The sequence below is a fragment of the Amia ocellicauda genome, chromosome 23 (assembly GCF_036373705.1).
Source record: "Amia ocellicauda isolate fAmiCal2 chromosome 23, fAmiCal2.hap1, whole genome shotgun sequence".
NCBI classification, from domain to species: domain Eukaryota; kingdom Metazoa; phylum Chordata; class Actinopteri; order Amiiformes; family Amiidae; genus Amia; species Amia ocellicauda.
This window is the reverse complement of record NC_089872.1, coordinates 5,785,251-5,810,425: the sequence shown is the minus strand read 5'-3', so window position 1 is coordinate 5,810,425 and position 25,175 is coordinate 5,785,251. Positions and strand designations below refer to the sequence as shown.

Here is a 25,175-nt window from a genome sequence, read left to right as displayed (position 1 = left end):
CAAATCCTTCCCAGCTCCCAGCAATGGAGCGAGCCAAAGATCTAACGGCATTATGTGACAGCTCTGCAGTGGGCGTGGGGTGAGCTGATGCAACACTTTAAGAGACTGGTGTTTTATACAGGCTGCTTGGAGACATTATCAGAGTGCATCTGCAAGGGCAGAGCAAAGAGAAAGTGGCTGCCAACAGAGACGATTGCAGATCCAGTATTTCAGGGAGGGAGAGATGAGAACGATTGGGGAGGAGAGGCTTACCAGTTCTTAGCTGTAAGGAAGCATCAGCATAGATCACAGATGCATACAGTATAGAGCATTTTGTGCTGCACACTGCCAAGTTTTTAATGATGGCAAATGGCAACCTGTGGCATATTAGTTCAAGTCAGATATGTGTTTATTTCTAAGCAGATCTGTGCTCATTTAACACGAGTGGTTAGACCAGATGGATAGTCTTTCAGCTTTTTACATTTCTTAGCTATGCTCATACCATTCACAACAACAGACTTTCAATAACCTTGCTCTCTCTTTTTAGACCTTGCAGTGGTGGCATCACTTTTTTTGGGTACAGCGAAACATTTTGGCTCTCTAGTCACAGAAACAACGTTGCCATTGAAATGTTATCGGCAAACCTGGCAAACCTTGGAGAACTGGCTCAGTTGCATCAGGCTCTCTAAAACTGAATTGTGCCCCTTTAATTGCTCAAATAATTTCTCGACAAAAGAGTATTTCATTACAGAATCTGCTGATGTTAAAATCCCTGGAAAGCCTATCTCTTATCCCTCTCTAATTCAGTCACGCCTTCTGAAGTTCGTATTCTTGGATATATTGTGCTTCATCGTGGCAATAAACAAACAAACCCTGCAAGAGGTTAATTCTGACTAGGACATGGAAGGGGTTAACACTCATTTCTCAATTGCAAAGCTTGGATAATCAGAAGCCCTTTAAATGGCATTCACATATGACTTCTTGTGTCTGAGCATTGATCCAAGGCAGGCATTTGAGTGAAAACTTCCTGTATGTTGAAATGGGCCATGAGTGCTGGATGTGAGCTCTGGACCGTTTGGTTGCTTTCCTTTGGCTTTAATCAAGTAGCTGAGAGTCATTGGAAGAGGTTTTAAGGACTTTTTTCAGGTCCAACTTCTGTCTTGCCCGATAACAACAGCAAATTCTTCGCAAGTCTTTTGTAGCTGAGCCTGTCAAACAGTAAAAGCTGCCAGATCCCTGTAGGTTCTCCAGGGCATTATTATCAGTTGGCCTGGACTAATGGCCCATGTTTTCCTCACTCCCTGAGAACAGCAGGACAGCATGACTGAAGGTAAATTATGCACATCATTTCTGCACTCTGCTGTGTAGCTCTTTCTTCCTGGGGACAAATTCATTTTGACAGAGCTGTGCACACTGGGAAAAGACTTTACAGTTTTGGAGAATCATGGTTACCTAAGTGGTTGAATTGTTTTGGACATGTATTTGTGGAGCTGCACGAAAAAAATGAAAATCTGCTAAAATCACTTTTGTATTAGCTATTTCAATGTGCCTGGTTGAACATATGCATATGAAAAACAGAATGTTTTTCACCCTGCACATTGACTCAGAGAAGCCTCTTTAACAGCCCTAGTAATGATTTTGTGCATTTATGCCTGCTGATTCCACACTCTCTAAAGTCTCAAGTAATCAGGCTCACATGTAACCCCTGGATCTTTGACGGAGAAGGAGCTTTCACCTCACGTGATGCATCAATCTGGTGCCAGGTAGAGCTGTTCACGAAAGTACTCTTTGGAAAGTCTTTTATGGAATTGCTCAGAGATTGCACAATAACGCCTCATTATTCACTGCAGTCAGAAGTGTCACCGTCTGGAAGGAATAATTCTGCCTTTTAGAACCAAATATTAAAAATCCCATTCCACAGAATAAGTGCATTCTGCAATAGTTCTACCAGAGTATAAAAATAGACCATTCTCTGCATTTTTGTATTATTCCTTTTTGCATTTTGTTTGGTTTCTACTTGTTTTTTTATAGTTTTTCAGCCTACTTTGCAATATTAAAATGTCATAGATCTTACTATCGTTATGTTCACATGAACTATTATTTGTAGTTTAGCATCCTATGTAGACACGCAGCCATTTCCTGTTGGTTGCTCTAGTCAATGCAATTTGGAGGAAAGATGAAAAACAACACTTTCCAACTGGTCTTCCTTATAACTGATAGATAGATGCAGGGAGTGAGACAATCAGGTTAAGCACACAGCAAAACGTTCCTCTGTAAATCTGGGATACTTTCAGATTAATGTGAGCTATAAGCTTGACAAATCGGTCTCAGTTATAGCCCATGACAGTTTTGGCCAGCAGGGCAGCGCACACTTGGGGCAAGCACAGTTGTGATGGAGGGTACTGGAAGAAAAAAATGTTTGCCACACATGAGCAACTCCTGTGGCTTCTCAGGCATCTGCAGGTCTAGGCTGATAGCTGTGCCATCTGCATCAGAACATCTGATTGGTGTGATAAATGCGCAAGAAGGCATGAGTTTGCAGTGTGAGAAATAGCAGACGGCTTTGACAACATACATATCAGAGGTTGTATATATTTTTTTTTGTTTTGCCATCCCTCCTCAAGCTGCATCGAACTCTTAGTGCTGTTTCAAGCTCAGTAATCGACAATTCCAAAGAGGGGCCATGAGAGTGCATTGAGGGCATGAGATTTAAAAATGTTTTGTAAGTGTTTGATAACAATCTTTGCTGACTCCAAGCTGTGCTTTAAGACAGGGATATTTCTCCCCGATTGATATAATTTTGATGATTATGTACATCATAAACTCCTTTGAGTAAGGATATTTTATGGGCCTGTGTACTTTAACACCCATTTAAATTTAAATTTCTAAGTAGAGTATTAACTATGGTAATAAAAACAAATATGCACAAATATGATCAACAATAATAATACAATACATTTATATTGTGTGTCTTTCATCCATGGAATCCTGACAATAAGCTGTGTTTTTATAGCAGTTTTCTGTATCTCAATTACCAGTGTATATCTTTGTGTTGCCAGTCAGTTTGATGTCCCCCTTTGCTGTATTTCGTTTGGTCATCATTTAGGGACCTGTTGGTATCCAGCTATCTTGTTCAGAACCAGTTTGACATGAATGACATCATGTTTTAATTGTGGCAAAGCTAAAAGACAGCTACAATTTCTGTACAAATATTTGTGTTTACTTATGTGTTTTTGTTTTACACAATCCTTAGAGTGTATTGCGTTTCATCAATTCATTCACCTATGTACTTTGCTAAAGCAGTGACTTGGAAATCCAGCAGTTCTAAACCAATCTCTGATGCAAAGTTCCCATAAAGTGGCTTGGCTGTATGTACTGTACAGCATCTTTGCAGGCCTAATGGATTTGATTTTCCATTTAGACAATAATGGGGTGGTTTACACTATTGTGCTGCATCCTTGATAAATCTCCTCCTTTGTGCCCTCTGACAGGTCTTTCTTCATGCCTGTGCCATCCCTTTCATATGCTATTTGCCCATAGAGAGCCATTAGTTTCACAGCGTAGCCCTGGATTTTATTTATGGCATTGTCCATATTGATTGTGGCCTATCAACACTGAGAAAGCAATTATTTTCATCAATAAGCAAAACATAACCAACATAAACAAACACACATGTACAACTGAGCTGGTTTGTGTAATGGATGAACTTCTTACACACCACCAAATGATAATGCAGTGGTTTAAAGCATGTTTCAGCACCATTTATACTACACAAAATTGAATGTTTCTAAATTGTTGCAGACTCACTCCCAGGGATATGAGATTTCTGTGCAGTGGAAACAGAATATAACTTCAATACAGTCCTGTTTCTTGAACTAAGACAGTTTTTTCTTAATAAAACTTCTCAAAGACCATTACCTTTCTATAGATGAATGAAAAAAACTAAAACAAACAAAAAATAAGCACTGAACAAGGAAGGGGAAAAAACAACACACCCACTTGTCCTCACTCTCCAATCCATAGTGGAAATTAATTTTAAAAACAGCAGCTCAAAGTCAATGCAATTTCCACTTGCTGTAACGGTGTAAAGAGCATGTATTAGTGTGTTAGCAGCAATTTATAACCTGCACTGAGCAATTTGGAGCTTAGAGCAGCTTCTGGGCTGTCATTGCAAAATGGATTATACCGAATACTGTAATACTGCTTATACTGAAACCTGGTTTTGGATCATTTTACCTCATTATTCTTTATTTTTAGAATCGGTTTCAATTCTGCCATTTGTAGGTAACTAGATGCACTGCGATATACATATATTTAGTCCTATCTTAATTTATTTTGTCCTGAAGCTGGAAAAGTGAGTAAAATTGGTGTTCAGGTGTGGCCTGGCTCTGTCCTGTCGAATCTCAGTTTGACATGAACTGGGAGCTGAATCTTATTAGCTCTTGGCATCTCTGCTACTGGCATTATTTGATAAGATTACAAAAAACAAAACAAATAACTTGAAAGCAGTGCCATTCAAAAAAGCAAGGGGCCATGAGGCAGGATTCTCCTGAACAGACAGATAAGGCTCCCTTGTGTGGTTTATTAGGCTTATCTGTGGTTGTTAGGCCTTAACTGTTATCGGGAGAAAGGATAGCTTCACCTCAGACTTGTCCTCTTTCGTGGCCGGGTACATAAATGGGCAGCCCAATAACCTTTAGAAATTAGGAATTTAGCACAGCGAAAGATGTCCCGTGCCTGAGAAACAACTGAGATAGTGATGCTAATATGAGATAATAAGTCATTATCAAAATAAATACTTTGGATTGGCTGACACAAATGAAGATACAACACCCTCAGAAAATCTGCTGTAGTAAAGATTCGGTCATACAGACAGGAACCACTGCATCATTGTGTGACCCTTAGTTATAAATCCAGAAATTAAATGAAAACTTCCTATTCTTTTTGCGAGTGGGGGCAAGGATGATTGTTTTTACAAATGTAATCCACAAAAGGCAGCAAATGTAACACTAAGAGACGGCAGCGCAATTTAATTCCGTTTTACTTCTTGTATTTACCTCGAGAGCAGGTTGTGTCTTTAACTTTAAATCAAAATGCGTTTTCTCAAGAGGAGGATTTCTTTTGTATAGTTTGCTGACTCTGAAAGTGATATTCTCTTGTCTTCCGGTCTTATGAATGCACTTCAAAGTCTTCTTCTGGCCGTGTTAAGTCAAACTGCCTGTGAATGTAATGAACAGAGAAACAGTGGTGCAAGTGTTCTTCAGATAGTGCTTTACGACTTGGCACTGTATAGGTTAGTAAAAGCCAAGCACAAACCCTTCCAACCACTTAAAGGTCAACCTAATATTATTCCTTGAGCAAATAATTATAGATGAGAAATTATGCATATCTTTCCTAGTGTTAAAATTGTACTGCTTTCAACAGCAGAAGAGTGCAGTGACCCACCTCTCTCTCTCTCTCTCTCTCTCTCGATTTAAAAATTATAAGGAAATACAGACTTCAACAGGCCTTTAGCTTCCACCAACAGTATCCCATAGATGCCTGTATAAACATTTAATAACAGACAATGATATGACATATATAACATGTTCTAATTGTGTGTACTGGTGTAATTACACTAGCCTTCATGCCTTTCATGGCTAAGTGTTTAAACTGAAACTTTCTCAGGCAGTTTCTCGAGTTCGTTCTTTAAGGGATACGAGAAATTGGTTGGACAGCAATGTAAAGATGTGACCTTTTTTGAGGCATATTGCTCTCATTGCTGGGCAATAAAAGCTGGCTCTGATTTTCACTGAAAGAAGCAGAAACTGAACCGAAACCTAAAGGCACTTCAGCGAGGTTGGCATTCCAGTTGATGCTAGCAGACACCCTCTGTCCGCAGTGCTCTGTATCAGTTCACAACATGGGTTTCAGATTCGGTAATGTCAACTTTCCCCTCTGCAGCTCTTGGCTTACAGCGTTCTTCTTACTCTCCGTGAATCCATCCTGTCTTCACGCCTTTTTTTCATTGCAAATTCTGTTACGCAAGGTGTGCGGAACATTTAAGCGCTTCTGAAATGCTTAACCCCTGCATTATTTATTTTCCTTTTTCTCGTTTTCTTCTTTGGAAGACCGTGCCCTTGAGCATAAGCAGTTGACAGTTTTGCATGCTTGTAACTCTGTGTAGCGGGAGGGACGTTTTTTGGTCTCAGCACAAGCGGTGTGTTCTCATTTTGTCGCTGTGTACTGTACAATCACTTGTGACATGCAGACGTTGGCCTGGTTTAACTGAAGTGAGTGGAAATGATTGTACCTGCCCTTGACCCTGTACATAACCTTCATTAGATGGGTTAGAAATGTTGGTGGTGGCTTAGTGTTACACTGACAGTTGGATACTTCACTTGGATAATAATACACACAGAAAAACTGCTATAGGTCCTAGGAAAGTCACTAAAAAATCACTAAATCCTTATCTCTTCAGTAACTGGCCAGTTATAAAATACCAGCTAGTAATAACTAGGTTATAACTACTCTAAATTGCAAAGAAACTGAAAAATAAAGAATCCTGACAATGTTTTTGATTGGAATAATCTTATTGAAAATGTGAATCTGAGTAGTGTGACTCGTGCTGGGTTTATAAATTCAGAATGTGTGTTATATAACTTTGGAGTACTGCTGTATAACATTGCGACAGTGATAGATCTTTCAGTGCATTACAGTCGAGTAGAGTTACGTTAATGTGTTTTATAGTGCTCTGCCCACACCATTAGCTGAAGGATTTCTTACAGTTTACTACGTGCGCTCTGAGCATTCCACCTAACTTCAGTTTGATTGGTGTATTTATTTATTGTCCAGGAGATAAGTGTGGACTGAATACATCTGTCAAATCTAAACAGAGTATTACTGGTCTCTTTATTTAGTATTCATCATTTCCTTTTCTGCTGTATGTTTATTTATTTACAAAAGAGATTACAGATTACATGATTTATGTCATATTAAACAGCTTCCTTTAACAATTAATCATTATATGTACCCATGCATAGTAGAAAAACCATAACATTGGACATCATCAGGGGATATTTCATGATGAGATAGCAGCTGATTTTTCTGACGGCTTCATCAGTTCTATATTAGTGTGCCTTGGCAGGAAACTAGAGGTGTCTGACTCAGTAGCTACTTCACATGGTCCTGTGAATTTTTCAAGGCCTTACCTGCAGGCAGATATTCACATTTACAATATTGGAAGTGATCACAGCCATAGAAAGCATTTCCTTACAAAGTCTGGTGCCGGTAATACTGCAGCACCTTGCTCTGGAAGCCGGAGGATGTCGACCCTGGAGGTGCTGACCCCATAATGTTCTTGAATCAATTAGATACCCACTGGGTCAATCCGAGGTGCCCACTTACCTGCTGTAATTTTTTGTGATCGCTAGTCTTCTAATGTTACATGTAACTGAGGCCCAGATTAGATTTGAAACCCCACTTAATTGTGCATTACAAACACAATCATTCTTTTCAACAGGCAAGTGACCTGAAGTTTCTAATGTAATCTGTGCCTTTGTTTTAGCGGCTGATTGTTTTTGCATGTATTATTGTAATTATTGTCAATTTTGTGTGCCTCTGTAGACTTTAGATTGATTGATTCAGGAGCAGTGGTATGTGCTTAATTAATTTCTTTCAATTCTTGGAAGTGGTTTTAACTGCGTGTGCGTGTACATGTGCGTGTGCATGCCAATGTCTTATCTCAAAAGGAATATCTGTGAAATAGAATGTAGTAATGTATATACAAATGAAAGCATTGAAAGTATAGACCTACAAAAGCATACCATTTACAACCTATCGCTATTCTCTTCGATGCGGTCGAGATGCTTTGTTACTAGTTGATTTGGAAATATAGTTGTATTCTTGTTCGTGGTATTTTGCTTCTGTCGACCATTCTGTTCTGTCAAGCTCTGATGTTCCCAATTCTTTTTGTCATCCCCAAATGCGCAATGCACAATTCTGTGTTATGGTTTTCACACGCTTTACAAGGGTAAGTGTATGAAACACCATGATACACAATTCCACAGGAAAACAATAGAAATGTTCAGTTTAATTCAGCAATGGTTGTTGCATTGCTCCATAATCTTGGACTTTTCACACATAAGACATTTATGTGGAGTTGTGGATTTTGTATTTATTCTTGTATTTATGGTAATTAGGTAACAATGCCAGCTGTGGATACAATTATTTCACATCAGGAGACAATGAAACTATGTAGTAATCACAGTGACTCAGAGGAGAAAAACAGCTTGCAAGAACTTTCAATTCAGCTTTTGTTATTTATCTATCGATTTCCCCAGTTCTTATTACTGTTCCTTTGACCTCGGTCACGCTCGCGGGGGAGAATTTAGTTCCGTTTTTCCGTTTTTATGGGTTTCATTATTCCAAGAAGGAGAAACAGCCCAGGCTGCAGTTTTCAGATTGGCTGTTCCACTTGATAGAGTCAGGATAGCTGTGATGTGATTGTGTGTGTTGTCAGGGTGGGGGGTACTCAGCTGAATCAGACTGCAGGCCTAGGAATTACACTTCCATTATACATGAAGGAAACAGTTTATCAGTGGTGCTTTAATATATATATATATATATATATATATATATATATATATATATATATATATATATATATATATATATATACTATAAGTGTAGATTTGCTATCTTGCCCCATATTCCCAGGCACTCTTTGATATTTTTACAGTCACCGTTACCCTGTAATAACTTATTGATATGATATGATTATTGCTGGCACCTTTAGCCAAGGTAACTTACTTACTAACTTACTTACTGTTTTTTTAAGCGCTATTAGCCTATACAGTGTACTATATATAAATAACATTTCAATGGTAGCAACATTATACTAAGAATGTATAAACTTAGTTTTAGTAGATTTATTCTTCCAAATAAAGTTACAATAAAATGTTGACACGTTTCCTGAATGTTTCCATTTCAGATATAGACCTGTTTAACTCAATATTTACTGTGCTGGTCAGTCCATTTGTAGAAGGGAATTGGAAGAATAGACAATTTTAAATACATTTGTAACTAATAATACTAATAATACTCAAGTCCCATTTATTTTAAAAATGTAGGTTCAATAAGAGATCATTGTAATATTATTCAGCCAATTTCAGTTTTTGAGAGACTTAGCACTCACTGTGCATAATTTTGTCTAGTTGAAAAAAACTAACAACTATCCTAAATATCAAAGTATCCAGGTAGCATCCCTTACGTATGAGGAAATAAATGGTCTGAGAAAGGCAATCTCAAAGCAGAATGAAATTGTATAGTGTGGGGATGTATTTTAGTTTTCCACAATCATGTTTTCATGGTACAGTTCCCACTTGCTTCTCAGGTGTTCTTACTGCCAGTAGTCTACATCAATAGAACCATTTTCTTTCTTCATCTTAGCTTTCTGGAAATAATCATTGAGCTCATATGATAAAAAATTAATGCATTAAGTGTGTGTGTGTGTGTTTTATTTATATATATATATATATATATATATATTAGAGCCTGACCAATACAGATTTTTTGGGACCGGAAATTGGTAAGCAAAATGTCCTGATTACATATATATTTGCTGATATTTACTTGTTTTGTTAGCATGCAAAACAGACATTTTCTAGCATGGATCTCTCATGAATACCATGGATTCCCTATCAGAAATTGTGTCAAATATGCACTGACTGCAGGACCTTTTATATTTTTACATTTTACATAATAAACTTAATTTTCATCATAAATAACAACCACAAATCAAACATTGTAAAAATAAATTAGAATAAGGGAGAATAAAGGAAAAATATGCATGCTCTTTACATTAGAGCAAATACTATGATAGTGTTAAGAGCTGGATTGGCTTATATTTGCATTTTTACATGCGTCAGGTTCTCTCGGGTTCGCAAGTCCTGCTTGCTGCAGGCAGCACAGAATAGCTGTATTTGTTTTACAAAATGTATTTTAAAATGCCCTTGAAATTGTAACTTATTTAATATGTATGTTAAACGTATTGCAATATGAATCATAGCCAAAATACAGTGTAAGATTTTAAATGGTTTCATAAATACCATGTACAGTTTCCGTTTTATCCAACATTGTCTGAGAGATGTGTTTTTCACTCTCATTTTCTTTAGATGTTTTACTGTGTTCTGAGTGTGCTTGTCATTTGGAGACAGTTTTTGTTTGCTGATATCCAGTCAGCATCTTCAGCGAACATTTACTGTGTTTATTCATTTTAATTGCTATTGTGAATTTTGAAAAGCGGTTTAATTAACTTTTCAGTAAAATTAAGCCTTTACGCCATAGTATACTGTAGTATATTCAGTCATGACGAAAATAAACAATCAAAACCATGGATACTCAAATGCAGCGCAGCTTTCAAAAACACTTTCTATCGGTTATGAGGGTTTTAGTAAAACACATGTTTATTGGTTTATGAGCCCTGTGTTCCTCAGTGGGCGTGATTGTTTCACCACGGCGCTCAGTAGTGTGCGCGGCGCCGCTGTGCATGAGAGTCACTGTGGAATCAGAGCATCCAGCGAAAACTAAAATACCATAAATGTAACAAAATAATGGTAAATAAGTATAATGACTGTAAAACCAAAGAAACAGGTATGTATTTATTGTCTGAAGACTGAGGACGGTTTTATGGTAATTTGAAAAAACTATTTAGCCAATAGTTTGAGAAAATACAGTGAGGGAAAAAAGTATTTGATCCCCTGCTGATTTTGTAAGTTTTCCCACTGACAAAGAAATGATCAGTCTATAATTTTAATGGTAGGTGTATTTTAACAGTGAGAGACAGAATAACAACAAAAAAGTTATAAATTGATTTGCATGTTAATGAGGGAAATAAGTATTTGACCCCTTCGACTTAGTACTTGGTGGCAAAACTCTTGCTGGCAATCACAGAGGTCAGACTTTTCTTGTAGTTGGCCACCAGGTTTGCACACATCTCAGGAGGGATTTTGTCCCACTCCTCTTTGCAGATCCTCTCCAAGTCATTAAGGTTTCGAGGCTGACGTTTGGCAACTCGAACCTTCAGCTCCTTCCACAGATTTTCTATGGGATTAAGGTCTGGAGACTGGCTAGGCCACTCCAGGACCTTAATGTGCTTCTTCTTGAGCCAATCCTTTGTTGCCTTGGCTGTGTGTTTTGGGTCATTGTCATGCTGGAATACCCATCCACGACCCATTTTCAATGCCCTGGCTGAGGGAAGGAGGTTCTCACCCAAGATTTGATGGTACATGGCCCTGTCCATCGTCCCTTTGATGCGGAGCAGTTGTCCTGTCCCCTTAGCAGAAAAACACGCCCAAAGCATAATGTTTCCACCTCCATGTTTGACGGTGGGGATGGTGTTCTTGGGGTCATTCCTCCTCCTCCAAACACAGCGAGTTGAGTTGATGCCAAAGAGCTTGATTTTGGTCTCATCTGACCACAACACTTTCACCCAGTTCTCCTCTGAATCATTTAGATGTTCATTGGCAAACTTCAGACGGGCCTGTACATGTGCTTTCTTGAGCAGGGGGACCTTGCGGGCGCTGCAGGATTTCAGTCCTTCACGGCGTAGTGTGTTACCAATTGTTTTCTTGGTGACTGTGGTCCCAGCTGCCTTGAGATCATTAACAAGATCCTCCCGTGTAGTTCTGGGCTGATTCCTCACCGTTCTCATGATCATTGAAACTCCACGAGGTGAGATCTTGCATGGAGCCCCAGACCGAGGGAGACTGACAGTTATTTTGTGTTTCTTCCATTTGCGAATAATCACACCAACTGTTGTCACCTTCTCACCAAGCTGCTTGGCGATGGTCTTGTAGCCCATTCCAGCCTTGTGTAGGTCTACAGTCTTGTCCCTGACATCCTTTGACAGCTCTTTGGTCTTGGCCATGGTGGAGAGTTTGGAATCTGATTGATTGATTGCTTCTGTGGACAGGTGTCTTTTATACAGGTAACGAGCTGAGATTTGGAGCACTCCCTTTAAGAGAGTGCTCCTAATCTCAGCTCGTTACCTGTATAAAAGACACCTGGGAGCCAGAAATCTTGCTGATTGATAGGGGATCAAATACTTATTTCCGTCATTAACATGCAAATCAATGTATACATTTTTTGAAATGCGTTTTTCTGGATTTTTTTGTTGTTATTCTGTCTCTCACTGTTAAAATACACCTACCATTAAAATTATAGACTGATCATTTCTTTGTCAGTGGGCAAATGTACAAAATCAGCAGGGGATCAAATACTTTTTTCCCTCACTGTATATCCGTGGATTATCGGTGGAAGATGTGCCGATACAGATATTTCTGTTAAGGTGTTCCGATATATCTGTTGGGCCCTAATATATATGTGAGTGTGTTTCATCATTTGTGCTTATTGCTTATTTTCAAGATATATATATATATATATATAATTATTTCCAACTAACTATTGTAAAATTACTTATTTATGTTAATTAAGGGTTGGTTTGTGTGTGGGGAGTGATATATATATATATATATATATATGTATACAAAAAAATATGAGACCACTGCAAATGTTTCTTAAATCAGCATCTCTACATGTATGGCAGCCATTCCATTCCATTCATATTTTTATTTGAAATTTGGGAGAAATGTTGTCTGTAGTTTATAGAATAAAACAAAAATGTTCATTTTACCCAAACAAATACCTATAAATTGTAAAACGAGAGAAACTGATAATTTTGCAGTGGTCTTTTAATTTTTCCCAGAGCTGTGTGTGTGTATATATATATATATTTTTATTTTTTTTATGTCAATATATTGTTACCTATATATTGATTGCTAACACTGGAATGTGGAGCTCTGGATTATTTTGTAGCTTTGGCAGTGAGTGACTAAAATAATTAAATTGCATGTGTTTTTGTCTATAGGCAACTTAAAAAGATAAATAAATAACAATAACCTCTCTTACCTTATTAGCATTGATCTGTGCCATTAGGAAAAATCCATTGACCCTAAAACAAAAGGTTCATTTAACTGCAATTTGAACAAGGATTATCGCTATCTAAAATACCAATCAGTGGAAATCTTTCAACAGTAAAAAAACAATAAAAAAAAAACAATCAATGCACAGCGATGCTGTATATCAGTGGATCTGTGTGGGTGATCGGTGAGGTTTCAGGATAAGACCTCTTTTATATGGGCAAAACCATCTGTTGTCCAAGTATTAATCAACACATACTTTGTCATTTTAGCTCTGCTGTATGCAACCATCTTTGGTAACGTGACGACGATCTTCCAGCAAATGTATGCCAACACCAACAGGTACCACGAGATGCTCAACAGTGTTCGTGACTTCCTGAAGCTCTACCAGGTTCCCAAAGGTCTGAGCGAGAGGGTCATGGACTACATCGTCTCTACCTGGTCCATGTCCAGAGGCATAGATACTGAAAAGGTATCTCTAACTGTAAGCCAGACATTCATTAGCTCGCATGCTGGTGTGTCTGTCAACGCACGCATGGTAGATGGTAGTAAAACTTGGGATTCTGGAAATGGCCTGCTGGAGAGAGGGAGTGAGAGAGAGAGAGAAGAAGAAGAAACATAGCGCCTCCATTTGGCTAACACTTGATGAGACTGCTTAGCTAGAGTCTGAGCTAAACTAACCTTTTAAATTGCCTTGATCTATCTATTTGCTTGAAATGGTTGGAAAGCCTCTTATTTTTGCTTGCTGCTCCATGGCTTAGCAAAAATGTGTTGCATAAAGCGTCGTCTAACAGCCCTACCTACACTTATAGTAAGTTGATGTGCTTTTGCTGTGCTGCCTGCTTTGCTTAAGATTTTGACAGCTATTATGTAACGAGAATAGCTTTCTAATAGGCCATGCCACCCTACCTTCTAAGTTGTATGTTTCACTTGAATGCATGTGAGTGTGTGTTCGTGTATACATAATTACTGTGTATTTATTTGGTAACTACCACTGTAATTATGATTATTTACACTGTAACAAGTAATTACAGTGTAAATACACAGTAATTAGGGACACTTAATGTAAAGTGTTACCGAATGTATTTTTACACAAACACACACTCACATGCATTCAAGTGTTAAGAAGTGGATAACTTAACAAATAACACAGATATTCAGTGTGAAACCTGAAGAGTTTTTTCACTTTAGTTCAGATTGATTCAGATAATTTTATGAGGAAGACTGCTGTTATTTATTGTATGCATTTGCATATTAGTGCATCATGTTAACAGGCAATCTCTAAATATTCTTGACAGGATTGAAAGAGATACAGGGCCCGATATTCAAAAATGTGTGCCTCCCAAACAAAATGTAATTTGCCCCCAAAAAAAGAGAGATATTTTAACATGGCGCAAAGTTTTGAGCAGCACTGGAATATAGATTTTGTTTCCTGTGCCTCGCAAACCCGCCTGCACATTCCACAGTGCACTGTTATTCCCACTGTTTGAGCACAACTTTGCACAGCTATTGGATGAATACATCACGCAAATATCACTCAAAATGTTTTATATTCAGTCGAATTAGGGCTTTCACGCAATTAAAATTCGATTGCGCTATGTGCATGTTTAACATCAGCCCTGAATACATTTGCATCTCATGTTTCCAATTACTGAGTCATTATAATATATTAATAGATCCACAGCATTACAGGAACAGGACTCTATAGGTGGATAAATTAAGGGAGTGTGCTGGACAGAGGCACGTGTCATGTTTTTGCACTCGTTTGTGATGTTTTAACAGCTTGCTAATAGGCCCTGCCACCCTACGTTCTAAGTTGTATGTTTCACAGACACTGCTTTCAAAATGCTGTAGTCATGGCACACAGTTAACAGTAGAAAGGAAATGGTTAAAACCGTACACACACTAAAGGAGCAAACATTTTGCAAAGGAAAAAATAAACATTTTTAAGAACTTTTGACCTAGGGTAGGAAGAATTTTGTAAGTCTTTGAAGCTTTTTTTCCCAAGGTAAATACTCAAATTAAAGCTCTTATAGTCATTTAACATTATATTAAATGCATCAAATAGAGATAATAAGTGAGAGATAGCGGTATTATTATTCCTGTTTTTAAACCATTTATTTGTGAAAAGACATTTGATTTCAGGCAAATAACTATACGGCTTTAGATTAAGCAGAAATGTCTGGAAGATAATCCTATTTTATTGTGCAGTCTAAGAGCATATATGGTATAAACCATCACGTGATACACACTTATATAAAGCATATTTGATCTGTTGCAGTAACTGTAGGTATCTTTGTCAAACTGACAATGTTCACTATTATTTCTGGAGTTATTAATTTACTTTTCAGACACAAGATCATGCAATGTTTACATCCAGTGGGATTCAATTACATTAGCATTAAGTGAAGCCAAACCCAATAGCTCATAATACAAAAATGTAATTGATACTATGGTCAGGAATAAAACTACACATTCAAAGTATTTTATCCTAATTCCAGTGCGTGACTGTAAAATAATTGGAATTTGTTTTTAATTTGTAGTTCATTCCCTTTTGTTAATGTGTGAAGAAAGGATTTTTCAGACCGTGGCATAGTGTCCTGCCTGACAAACAATAAAATCTTTCTTGTTTGCAAAATCTGAAATTGGACTAACAGAGCTTGTGGTGGTTAAAAAGAAAATACTGTACGACTAATAGAAGCCTTCTGCCCAGTCTTTTGAGGCCAGGATATATTGATTTTTGCTTTCAGATACCAATTTCAGAAGACTGCCCTCATTAATTAAACATGGCTTTAAGGTCCTTGCATTGTGGCAGCAGAGAAGATTGCAGCATGTACTTTGCTCGGTTCAGTTGTGTCGATGCAATGACTGTAGAGCCCATATGAAAGACAAACTGGGGTGGCACTGACTTAGAAATTCCTTCATAACAGAAATTCACCACCAAACTGAACTAAATTAATTCCAAAAGCACACAATGGGAGCTACTGAGGGTTGCGTGCTTTTGCCTCATGCAGATCCATTTCCCAGTCAGTTCATTCATACTATTGGTTGCTCTTTTGCTATATGGCTTGCCTTCTGATCAATCTTTTACAGGTGTGGAGGAGAAACCCCCATTCTGTAACCATTTTTGGATTTCTGAAAGGGAGAAACATGTTTGAATGTTACTTTTCTAGAATTGACCATATACCACCCATACAGAACTGTTCACAGACAGACACTAAAGGATCTGGAGAGTCATTGAGAAGTTTGCATGGCCTTCGATAACTCTGGATGCATAAAGTTGTGTTGGCTTTCGTGTGGCGTCTATGTGACTCAGAGTACCATTCCTGGGTCTTATGGGGGGCCTTGACTTCCCCAAACATTTGAAAGCTATTGTGCATGAACACTGCTAATAAAATCTCCTAGCCTGCTCCAAGTTTTCTTGGTTTTTAAACAGTTTCCTGAAGTACACTCTCCAAATGCATTGGTTTAATTCAAATTAAATGAGTTCACCTTCAATACAAGTTCAATACAAGTAGATTAGATTGGCATTTAATATTTCACACGCTGTAGACCACACATTCAAACCTGACAAAAAGTATATCTTATGGATAAATATCAGTCATGATGGTTGTTGTTGTTTGTTTTCTGATCTATATCAATATGTATGGCTCTTCTGTAGACTACAAGCAATAGCTTTAGCAAGCCATACATGGAAATTAATCACTTTTAGTTCATACAGAAATCTGCTCAGCATATTTTAAGTGTGTCGTTTATACAAGTCACTGTTAAGTGGAGGTGAGTAACGGTGCATCTGAGTGCTAAAATGATGAAAAGTACAATCCAGTTAGGAGTCAAGAGAGGGCCTTTGTATTTCTACACTGAGGCACTCCTAATCGTCTATATAACGGCGCGTGGGATTTGAAAGTGATGAGATGTCAAAATGATTAATACAGCTGGGTTATCCAAATAAAGCAAGGGACAATGTTTGGCTCTATAGTTTTCTTTATTTAAAAAATAAAAAAATGAATTGGTAACCAGAGAGATTGAGGTTCTTTTTAAAATGTGCATAAACTTGCGATTATCTTTCACTGCCTTTGAAGGAATTTCTCCAGCATCTGGAAAGCTACCTTAGAAGCCTCTTGGTTGTGCATCTGGAAAGCTACCTTAGAAGCCTCTTGGTTGTGCAACAACACGTGTCCTGTAAATATTAAAGCCAGTTTTTTTTGGTCTGCATTGGTTACAAACCTTTTCAGCCTCTTTTTTGGTTCTCTCCTAGGTGTTACAGATCTGCCCAAAGGACATGAGAGCAGACATATGCGTCCATTTGAACCGCAAAGTCTTTAAGGAGCACCCGGCCTTCAGACTGGCAAGTGATGGCTGCTTGCGTGCTTTAGCCATGGAGTTTCAGACCATCCACTGTGCTCCTGGGGACCTTATTTATCACGCAGGTGAAAGTGTGGACAGCCTCTGCTTTGTAGTGTCGGGGTCCTTAGAAGTGATACAGGATGATGAAGTGGTGGCCATTCTAGGTAAGTTCGGTGTTTAACCTTGTGTCTTGTATGTTCTGAAATTATAGAAGCATTCACTAATCACTCTGTATGCATTGTTTCAAGTTAAACTTGGTGTTCACTCCATTGCTGCCCATTCCAATCCTAATTGGTTGTTAATTGGTTGCTCTGTATGTATTTTGCTTCTGCTGAGAAACAGATTTTTTTGAAAATGTAACATTCTGCTGCTGTATTCTCGCTCCTGCATAATGTCTGAAGCTCTGTTTTTGTTTATATCTGAATAATTGTTTGAGCTCATATATGCCGTAATTTGTTTTTATGTCTTATGTTTTTTATAATGTTTTATTTGGTCTGAATATATATGAAATGCAAATAAGTAGCCCTCTCTTTGCAAGTTTCAAATTCAAAGTGAACAAGAGATAGGTAGAAGTCCTCTCGATGCTATATGCAACTAATACTGTTGTAGGGACCACTAAACTGATCGTTGTTAACTCTTTTTGCCCTCCAGAAATGTGGATCATAAACCTATTTTCTTCTAACTGCTTGGGAAGCTATGACTGTTAATTGCTTGTCTCAGCAAAAACAAATAGATAATAATAGCAGCAAAGCCATCATTCTCTGCACTTTTAATGTCCCTTAAGGTCTGTATGTTGGGATACCAGCCCTATTTTCTTGTATTTGTGCCCAAAAGTATAGTGTTCTGCTATTTTGTTTTATTACAATTCCCTTTTGCCAATCTCTCGCCTGCAAGAAAGACCAAAACGAGACCCTGGATTGTAATGAGGTCACATTTCAAATGGAGCAAGAAACAGAGCATTGCAATCGTGCTTTAGAATAATAAAACCAGAAGCTCCTGGCAATTGCTGTATTTATCCACTGGCATGAACTCCCCAGATTGTGACCAATGAGAATGCACTGCTCATAATTAGCTTGCATTCAGCACAGATCTTGGGAGCAAATTTGTATGGTCTTTATACTGCCTTTAAACACCTCTACCCTGATCTGCATCTGAAAATAATACATAATAGATTTAAGAATGAGAATATGACCGGTGATTCCTCATATGCTGAGACCTGTGATTAGGGTCTCAGTCAGCCCATGTGCAGATACAAAAGTGCCATTTCACAATATGTAAGAATAGCGACCAGGGTACCAACTAATACACAGTGTCATAATACAATTGTAAACATTAGGCCTAGTATTAGTATTATTATTAGTAGTAGTACACAATTATTGAATGTATGGTATCATTTTACGTTAAGTGTCCCTAATTACTGTGTATTTAACTACCAGTGTAATTATGCCTATTTACACTGTAATTACACTGTAAAGTAATTACAGTGTAAATACACAGTAATTAGGCACACTTAGTGTAAAGGAACAGGACTCTGCAGGTGGATAAATAAAAGGCAGTGGGAACGTCATGTTTTTGTACTTGTTTTTGATGTTTGAAATGTTCAGTTATTTGTACAGATTCATATATGAGAGAACAACATTAGCAAGTACATGTACATTGTCCTGACAGAGCACACAACGAGGCTCATATGCATAGTATTGTGGTACAAACACAATATTGTGGACGTAGTAGTAATAGATATTACACAATACCCATAATTGCTGTCTTACTGCAGGATAATACACATACACAGAATCAAACATAATGCTATTATGTACATTACTACTGCTGTGTGTCCATCATTAATGTGTCCAGCACCTACTGTAGTGCTGTGTAGCCACAATATCATTATTGATTAGCTATTCATTAGCTTACTTACTTACTCAAAAAGTGAGTTTATTTTTATCTTTTGAAAAAAACTTTGCTTACAATCCTTCTGACAAAAAGAATGTATTTATTTTACTTGAGCACATATTTGGATGTCCTATTATTATAATAATAATAATAATAATAATAATAATAATAATAATAATAACAATTCTTATTGATTTCTTATTTAGTTTGGCTGCATTTGATTAATGATCCACTCTTACTGGATATCAGTGAGTTAATTTGCTTTGCTTTTTCTTACATTTGCCACTAGTTCATGTTTCTTGAACTGTGTTATTGAAATGCAATTCTTATTAAGAAAAACTGTGTGAAAGCCTTATGAATTACCTTATCACCTTAACTGTTTGTTCTACTCCGATGCCATTAAACTTCAGAAAAAAAAAAGAATTAAAAATATAACAAATATCTCCCTACATCTAGAATTGAATCCAGTAGGATTGCAGCACTGTTTCTTAACCACTGCACCAACAGAGATACAAGGCTAAGATTCAAACAAAACCTGTTATAAGTAGCCTACAGCCACCACAGCCAACTGTCCCGATTACTTGTATAGGATTCAATTACTGCAGTTAGTCTCGAATAAATATATAAATTAGCAATAAGAACATATATTTGTATGTATATGTTATTTGCCTGTACAATAAGTTAATGCACTCATGTTGAGAACGTATGAGGGGGCAAATTGGAGGCTGGTACACCTTCAGCACGTCAGGGTTGCCGTTGCCGGGTGTACAGTGCAGCATTACTGTCCAAATGACCACGGATACACGCTGCATGCTACTTTTCCTATTTATGTATGTATTTATGTATTGCCATTCAGTCAAATATAGAGTTAGGGACTTGTTTTGATGCAGCACACATAAAACCATATATAAAAACAGAAAATTCCCATTGTGGACTGTGTGATGTAATGTCGCTGACATCCTGTAATGTTAACACCATCGTTTTCAACGCGTTACTTTGCGCGTCGCAAAACCTGTTTTTAGTGTTGTTCACATCTACGAATGAAGCAGGAATCAGCATAATTTCAGCAACTCACCCCATATTGCACCATGCATATGATTATGTGGTGAGTGGCGCAGAATGGATTGTGACACGCAAGACGGTGTTTTGAATATATAGCAAATAATGCGCATTTGTGCGTGATAGCCAATTGCGATACGCATACCCCTCTCCGTGGTGTGCAAACCCTATGAATATCGGGCCCACAGTCACTGTCTTAAATTTGTATATTATTATTATTATTATTATTATTATTATTATTATTATTATTAAGAAGAAGAAGAAGAAGAAAAATACTATGAATATGCCAATGTTCTTCATTAGGTCAACATAGTTGGTGCTGGAGTGCAAATAAAACGGCATTGCTTGGCTTAATATTCCGAGACAAATTTATAAGTTCCTTCAGAGGTGTGCCGGGTAAAAAGCCGTCTTGTCACCTCATCCATTTGGTTTAAAAAACGAACTTCAAACACCTCCGGTGATACCATCTGTGGCCCAGTCCTCATGGCCAGTGCTGCCGGCAGAGAAGATAAAAAAAGAAAACACGGCCCTGTCACGAAAAAACAAGAGGGCTGAAATAAACACACAGGACACTTGAAACTGTAACCACGTGTGTTAGCCATCGGCCAGCCCCCTACACCTCCGTGTCACATCTCATTCATCCCACTGCCAGACACGCTGAGCTCAAATACTTGTCCTACATGAGGAAGTGTGACTTGGCTTTTGTGATACCAGGCTTGTTTTAAACTCACAATGGTGCCAGCTCAGCATCAGGACATTGTTAAAGGTAGAACTGGCAGATTTAGTGACTGTGATGCAGAGTGGGATTGATATTTATATCAATGCAGAGCTGCTTAATAACTATTTTAAATTGATTTTGCTATTATTATTTATTTCTTAGCTGACGCCCTTATCCAGGGGGACTTACAGTTTACACAACATTTCAAAGCATTCCAAAGTGCCGTAATACAATCAGTCCAAATACAATAGGCCTACAGTCCAATGAGCTGATAAGTGAAGACATAATTCAGTTAAGTCCTAGATATGTGCTAAAGGTAGAAGTAGGCATGGGAGCAGTTGCAGTAAAATGATAGAAGTGCTAACAATACAAAAGCAGGAGCATAAAGAAGCATAGTTAAAATACAAATTGCATAAGAGCAAATTTTTCTATGGATTTTGAAATTTTATTTATTTGAAGTAGATGGTGGAAGTGTATTGGTGTTGCACATATGTTTGCTAGTTTCCACCGATTTCAGGGCATTGTGCCACACCAATATGTGCCCGCCTTCCATATGTCATCACAAACAGCATTGAGAAAGCATTGGAAAGCAGTCAATGCTCTCGATACAATTGAGTGACACACAATTGTGTTAAAAAATATTCAGCTACGACTGAAATAGTGTACACCTGAGTAAGTTTTGAGTTTAAAGTTTTGAGTCAGAGTGAAAGATTGTGAGATGCTTAAGCTTATTTTTGTATAGACTGCGGCTGGATTTTCCCATCTGGGTCTCCCATCTGAACTTAAAGTTGCAGATTACACTGTTGCTCCATTAGCATACCTTAATCAGATGGCAGGGCTCTGTAGTACCTTTAGAAGATATAAGAAACCTGTCAAATGATCATTCTTCACATCAATAAGCTGTGCACAATGTCTGCCGTTACTTCACAGAGTCTGTTTTGGCAGATGCAAAAATAATTTGCATCAGTTCTACTGTTGTGTGAGGTAAAAACAAACACAGTGGAAAAAGTTGCTGTGTTAAATAAATGTATATGAAAAGATAGCAGGGTGCAAGGCTCGATTTGCCACTTGACTAAAACCTTCATGCCATTTCTGTGGAGTAATCTATATAGACCAAGACTGGGATGAAATGAGATAGAAAAATACAAACCTGTACTCTGTGGCAGCTGTATTTATTTTCAGATGCTTCTTTCTTCTGCTCATAAATATAACGTCTATTAAGTCCAGGTCTGTAGTTTGCCATTACTGCGTGGGTCAATATTTAATTGAATCTGGCCCCAAGTCTCATTCCTGTGAGTCAAAGGTTCACTGGCTTTCATGCCATCTGGACTCTTTGTCAGACGAATTGAATCATTTACTTATTTAATCAGTCGAGTTACAACTTTCTCCATGTGCAATGCCACCAATGATTCAGAAATAAGTGGCCTCTCCATTCCTGTGGGATCCATCTAACATTTAATGAATCATAGAAGGATTTCGTGATGCTCTCCTCTGCTGGTGCAGGAAAGCATTATTCTTGTTCCTTGGTCAACTCAATGTTTAACCTCTCGCCCCACTCCAAATAACCAGTCTCTTACCATTTTGATTTTAATTACATTTTTCACCTGAGACTGACCCTATGCACCATATAGCCCGTGAAGTGAATTATTCTGTCAGTTGTAAAAAGGTCATGTCTGTCTTTCCGTGGCCTGTAGCTCTGTCTTGCTCAGTTATTCGCAGGCCTATGTATGACCAAATTGCCTTTCATGGTGCAAGAGAAGCGAGAATTCATTACCAGTAAATGACCCATGACGTTATTGACTTCCATGTGAAATTCTCAGGCTTCTTTTGAAAACATAAAGGTTGTGCGCTTTCGATTCAAAGACTGGTCTCCGTTTACAGGGGCCATTGTTTTGAGGTCTTTGATTGATGTACAGCAAGCTTTGTGAACCTCAGCTAAACTGCTGGAACTGCACTCTCATCTGAAAACAGACAAACAGTCAATAAAGAAAAATGTTCCTTTCCCTGGTCTCAGAGATCATCGATTTGATAAAGTATTTGATTAAACAAGGTTTTCTTTTAAATGCAGTACTTTAGAGATCATTTGAGACAAACACCTCAATATTATTCACGTAAGTAAGGACCAGGTTTGTCCTAATCTGGAAAAAGTAATATGATTCATTTAAACAATTTAAAGAATCCATATGGGAGCACATTAGGGGCTGCTGTCAAGGGTCTCTTTCAGATTGATGGCACTAATAAACAACTGGGTCACAAGCGTCCCAATATTAAGTGACCCCGAAACAACATTTTAAGGTTGGCAGAAGTAAAGCTATTTAATACATGCACCCGGAGTTTTGAGGCTTGGCAGGAAGTTATGACCTGTCACTGACCTCCCACTGGTGCTGCCAACTGCTCCCATCAGCCAATGAAATGTGAGAGACTTCCAATACCAGTCTGAGAGTTGTATAGATGGTTTGGGGTTTGGTGACCAGTGACTAAGATATGGTAATGTCCCAAAATGCTGCACAATGTGGAAATCACAGTGTTCAATTGCCATTCGGATTTGCAGAAGGTAGTTTGACATATGCAGAATGAGATTTTACTCCTGTGACAAACCACCCAAGTGTTTTAAGACATGCTGATGAAAAATGCATATTGAACAGGTGTCAAGTGTTGTACTGATATCATGATCGCCATGGGTCTATCTTCTCACGTAAGGCTCTTCCTGCACATTTTGAAGTATTTCTACAGACATCGAGATGAGTCAGATGCAGGCATCTCCCTCTCCAGAGGTTAAATTGTCTGTGTCGTTATTCCTATCAAAAAACTGTATCGGGCTGGAACGAGAGATAAAGAGGCTTCCTATTCATCAATCAGGCGGATTCAGACAATTCTCTTGGACATGGGCCGTTTTATTCTAGTAATGAAAGCAAAGACCAAATCATGCACATTCCTCTGTAGTCTTTTTGATTTGTAGCAGACAAAAGAGTACATTGTGTAATGCAAAATTGTACACTGAAAAGTCATGCTTTTCCAACGTTTTGTGTGTTTTTATTTTTGCAGTAAAAGTGGCATTTGCTTATAATGGATAAATCTGTTACCATTTTTGGTTTGTTTGTTTAAATGTTATTTCAGAATAAGAGACCATTAAAAGTTATTGAAGTAATTCTGAAAAAATATAGTACAGCATAGCTTGAAATAGAAGAATATTGTACACACTAGTGACACTAGTAATTTTATGGTGTCATTGTACAGTCAAATTATGAATGTAGAGTATCTTTGCATTGATGGAGTGTGGATACAGGGACAAAACTCTTCAGCAATCTTTTTATATTCTCTCTGTTTGGTTCTTCAATTGTGTTATACCCCAGCATATGAGATGTGAATAATAAAATCAATTTACCATGCCAAATGACAAACTTAATCTAACAAATACATTATTATCTGTCATGCAGAAGTAAACAAAAATGGAACAATTACAAACATTTGGAGTTGTGTTCGAGTTAACATGAGTCAGATGTGTATTGAAGCAGAAAAAAGCCACACTATTGCTAATTTATGGCTTAAAATTCCATCTGCAGAAGATTAATTCAACAATAAGGACATATTCTGCATATTTGTGCTTATTTCTCAGAATAAGATAAGAGAGATTGGGCCTTGTCTGCTGGAGCCACAGCTGTGTGGGCTCTTGCGTCACACCAGTAGGTTGCAGCAGCAGCAGCAGCAGCAATTACATACAACTGTGATAAAACAATGTGCCTCTTGAAGAGAATGTTTAATGAGACTAAAGGTTAAACAAAGAGATTTGAGAAGAGGAAATGACAGGAAGAGAGTGACGCAGCCGTGGCCCAAATAGGCCAACTGAAATTGTGACTGAAAGACTGCTGAAATCAGCAGACTCTTGACATTCGTTCAGTCCAATTTTTTCACAAACCTTGAAAGCTTACAGTAAGTTGGACAAAGTAATGAGTAGGCTTCCACACTCTCTTAATTAGTAGAATTAAGACTACATCCCAGTCTTGCTATCACATATGAAGTCTTTCTACTTTTTCAAAGCCCTGCTCCTGGAGGGCTGTGGGTTTTCTGATCTTCATTCCAGCCCAACTCTTAATTACTTAACAGAACTAATTATTGTCTCTCAAGGAACAGATGGGTCTTTCAAATATATGGGTTGCATACCCTTTGGTATTCATGAATTGGTCTATTACAATCAGACTTCTCACAAGTAAGGCTGTGAT

The 25,175-nt window shown here is 37.9% G+C and overlaps 1 protein-coding gene across 1 annotated transcript in view; it reads left to right on the top strand.

Annotated features, from left to right (window-relative positions):
* The window catches only part of LOC136718738 (potassium voltage-gated channel subfamily H member 1), a 117,776-nt gene that overhangs the window by 34,476 nt on the left and 58,125 nt on the right, over positions 1-25,175 (top strand). Inside the window, exons 9-10 of the mRNA XM_066696453.1 lie at positions 13,211-13,410; positions 17,197-17,449. Coding sequence (XP_066552550.1) covers positions 13,211-13,410; positions 17,197-17,449 — 453 coding nt within the window. The remainder of the gene's footprint in view (positions 1-13,210; positions 13,411-17,196; positions 17,450-25,175) is intronic.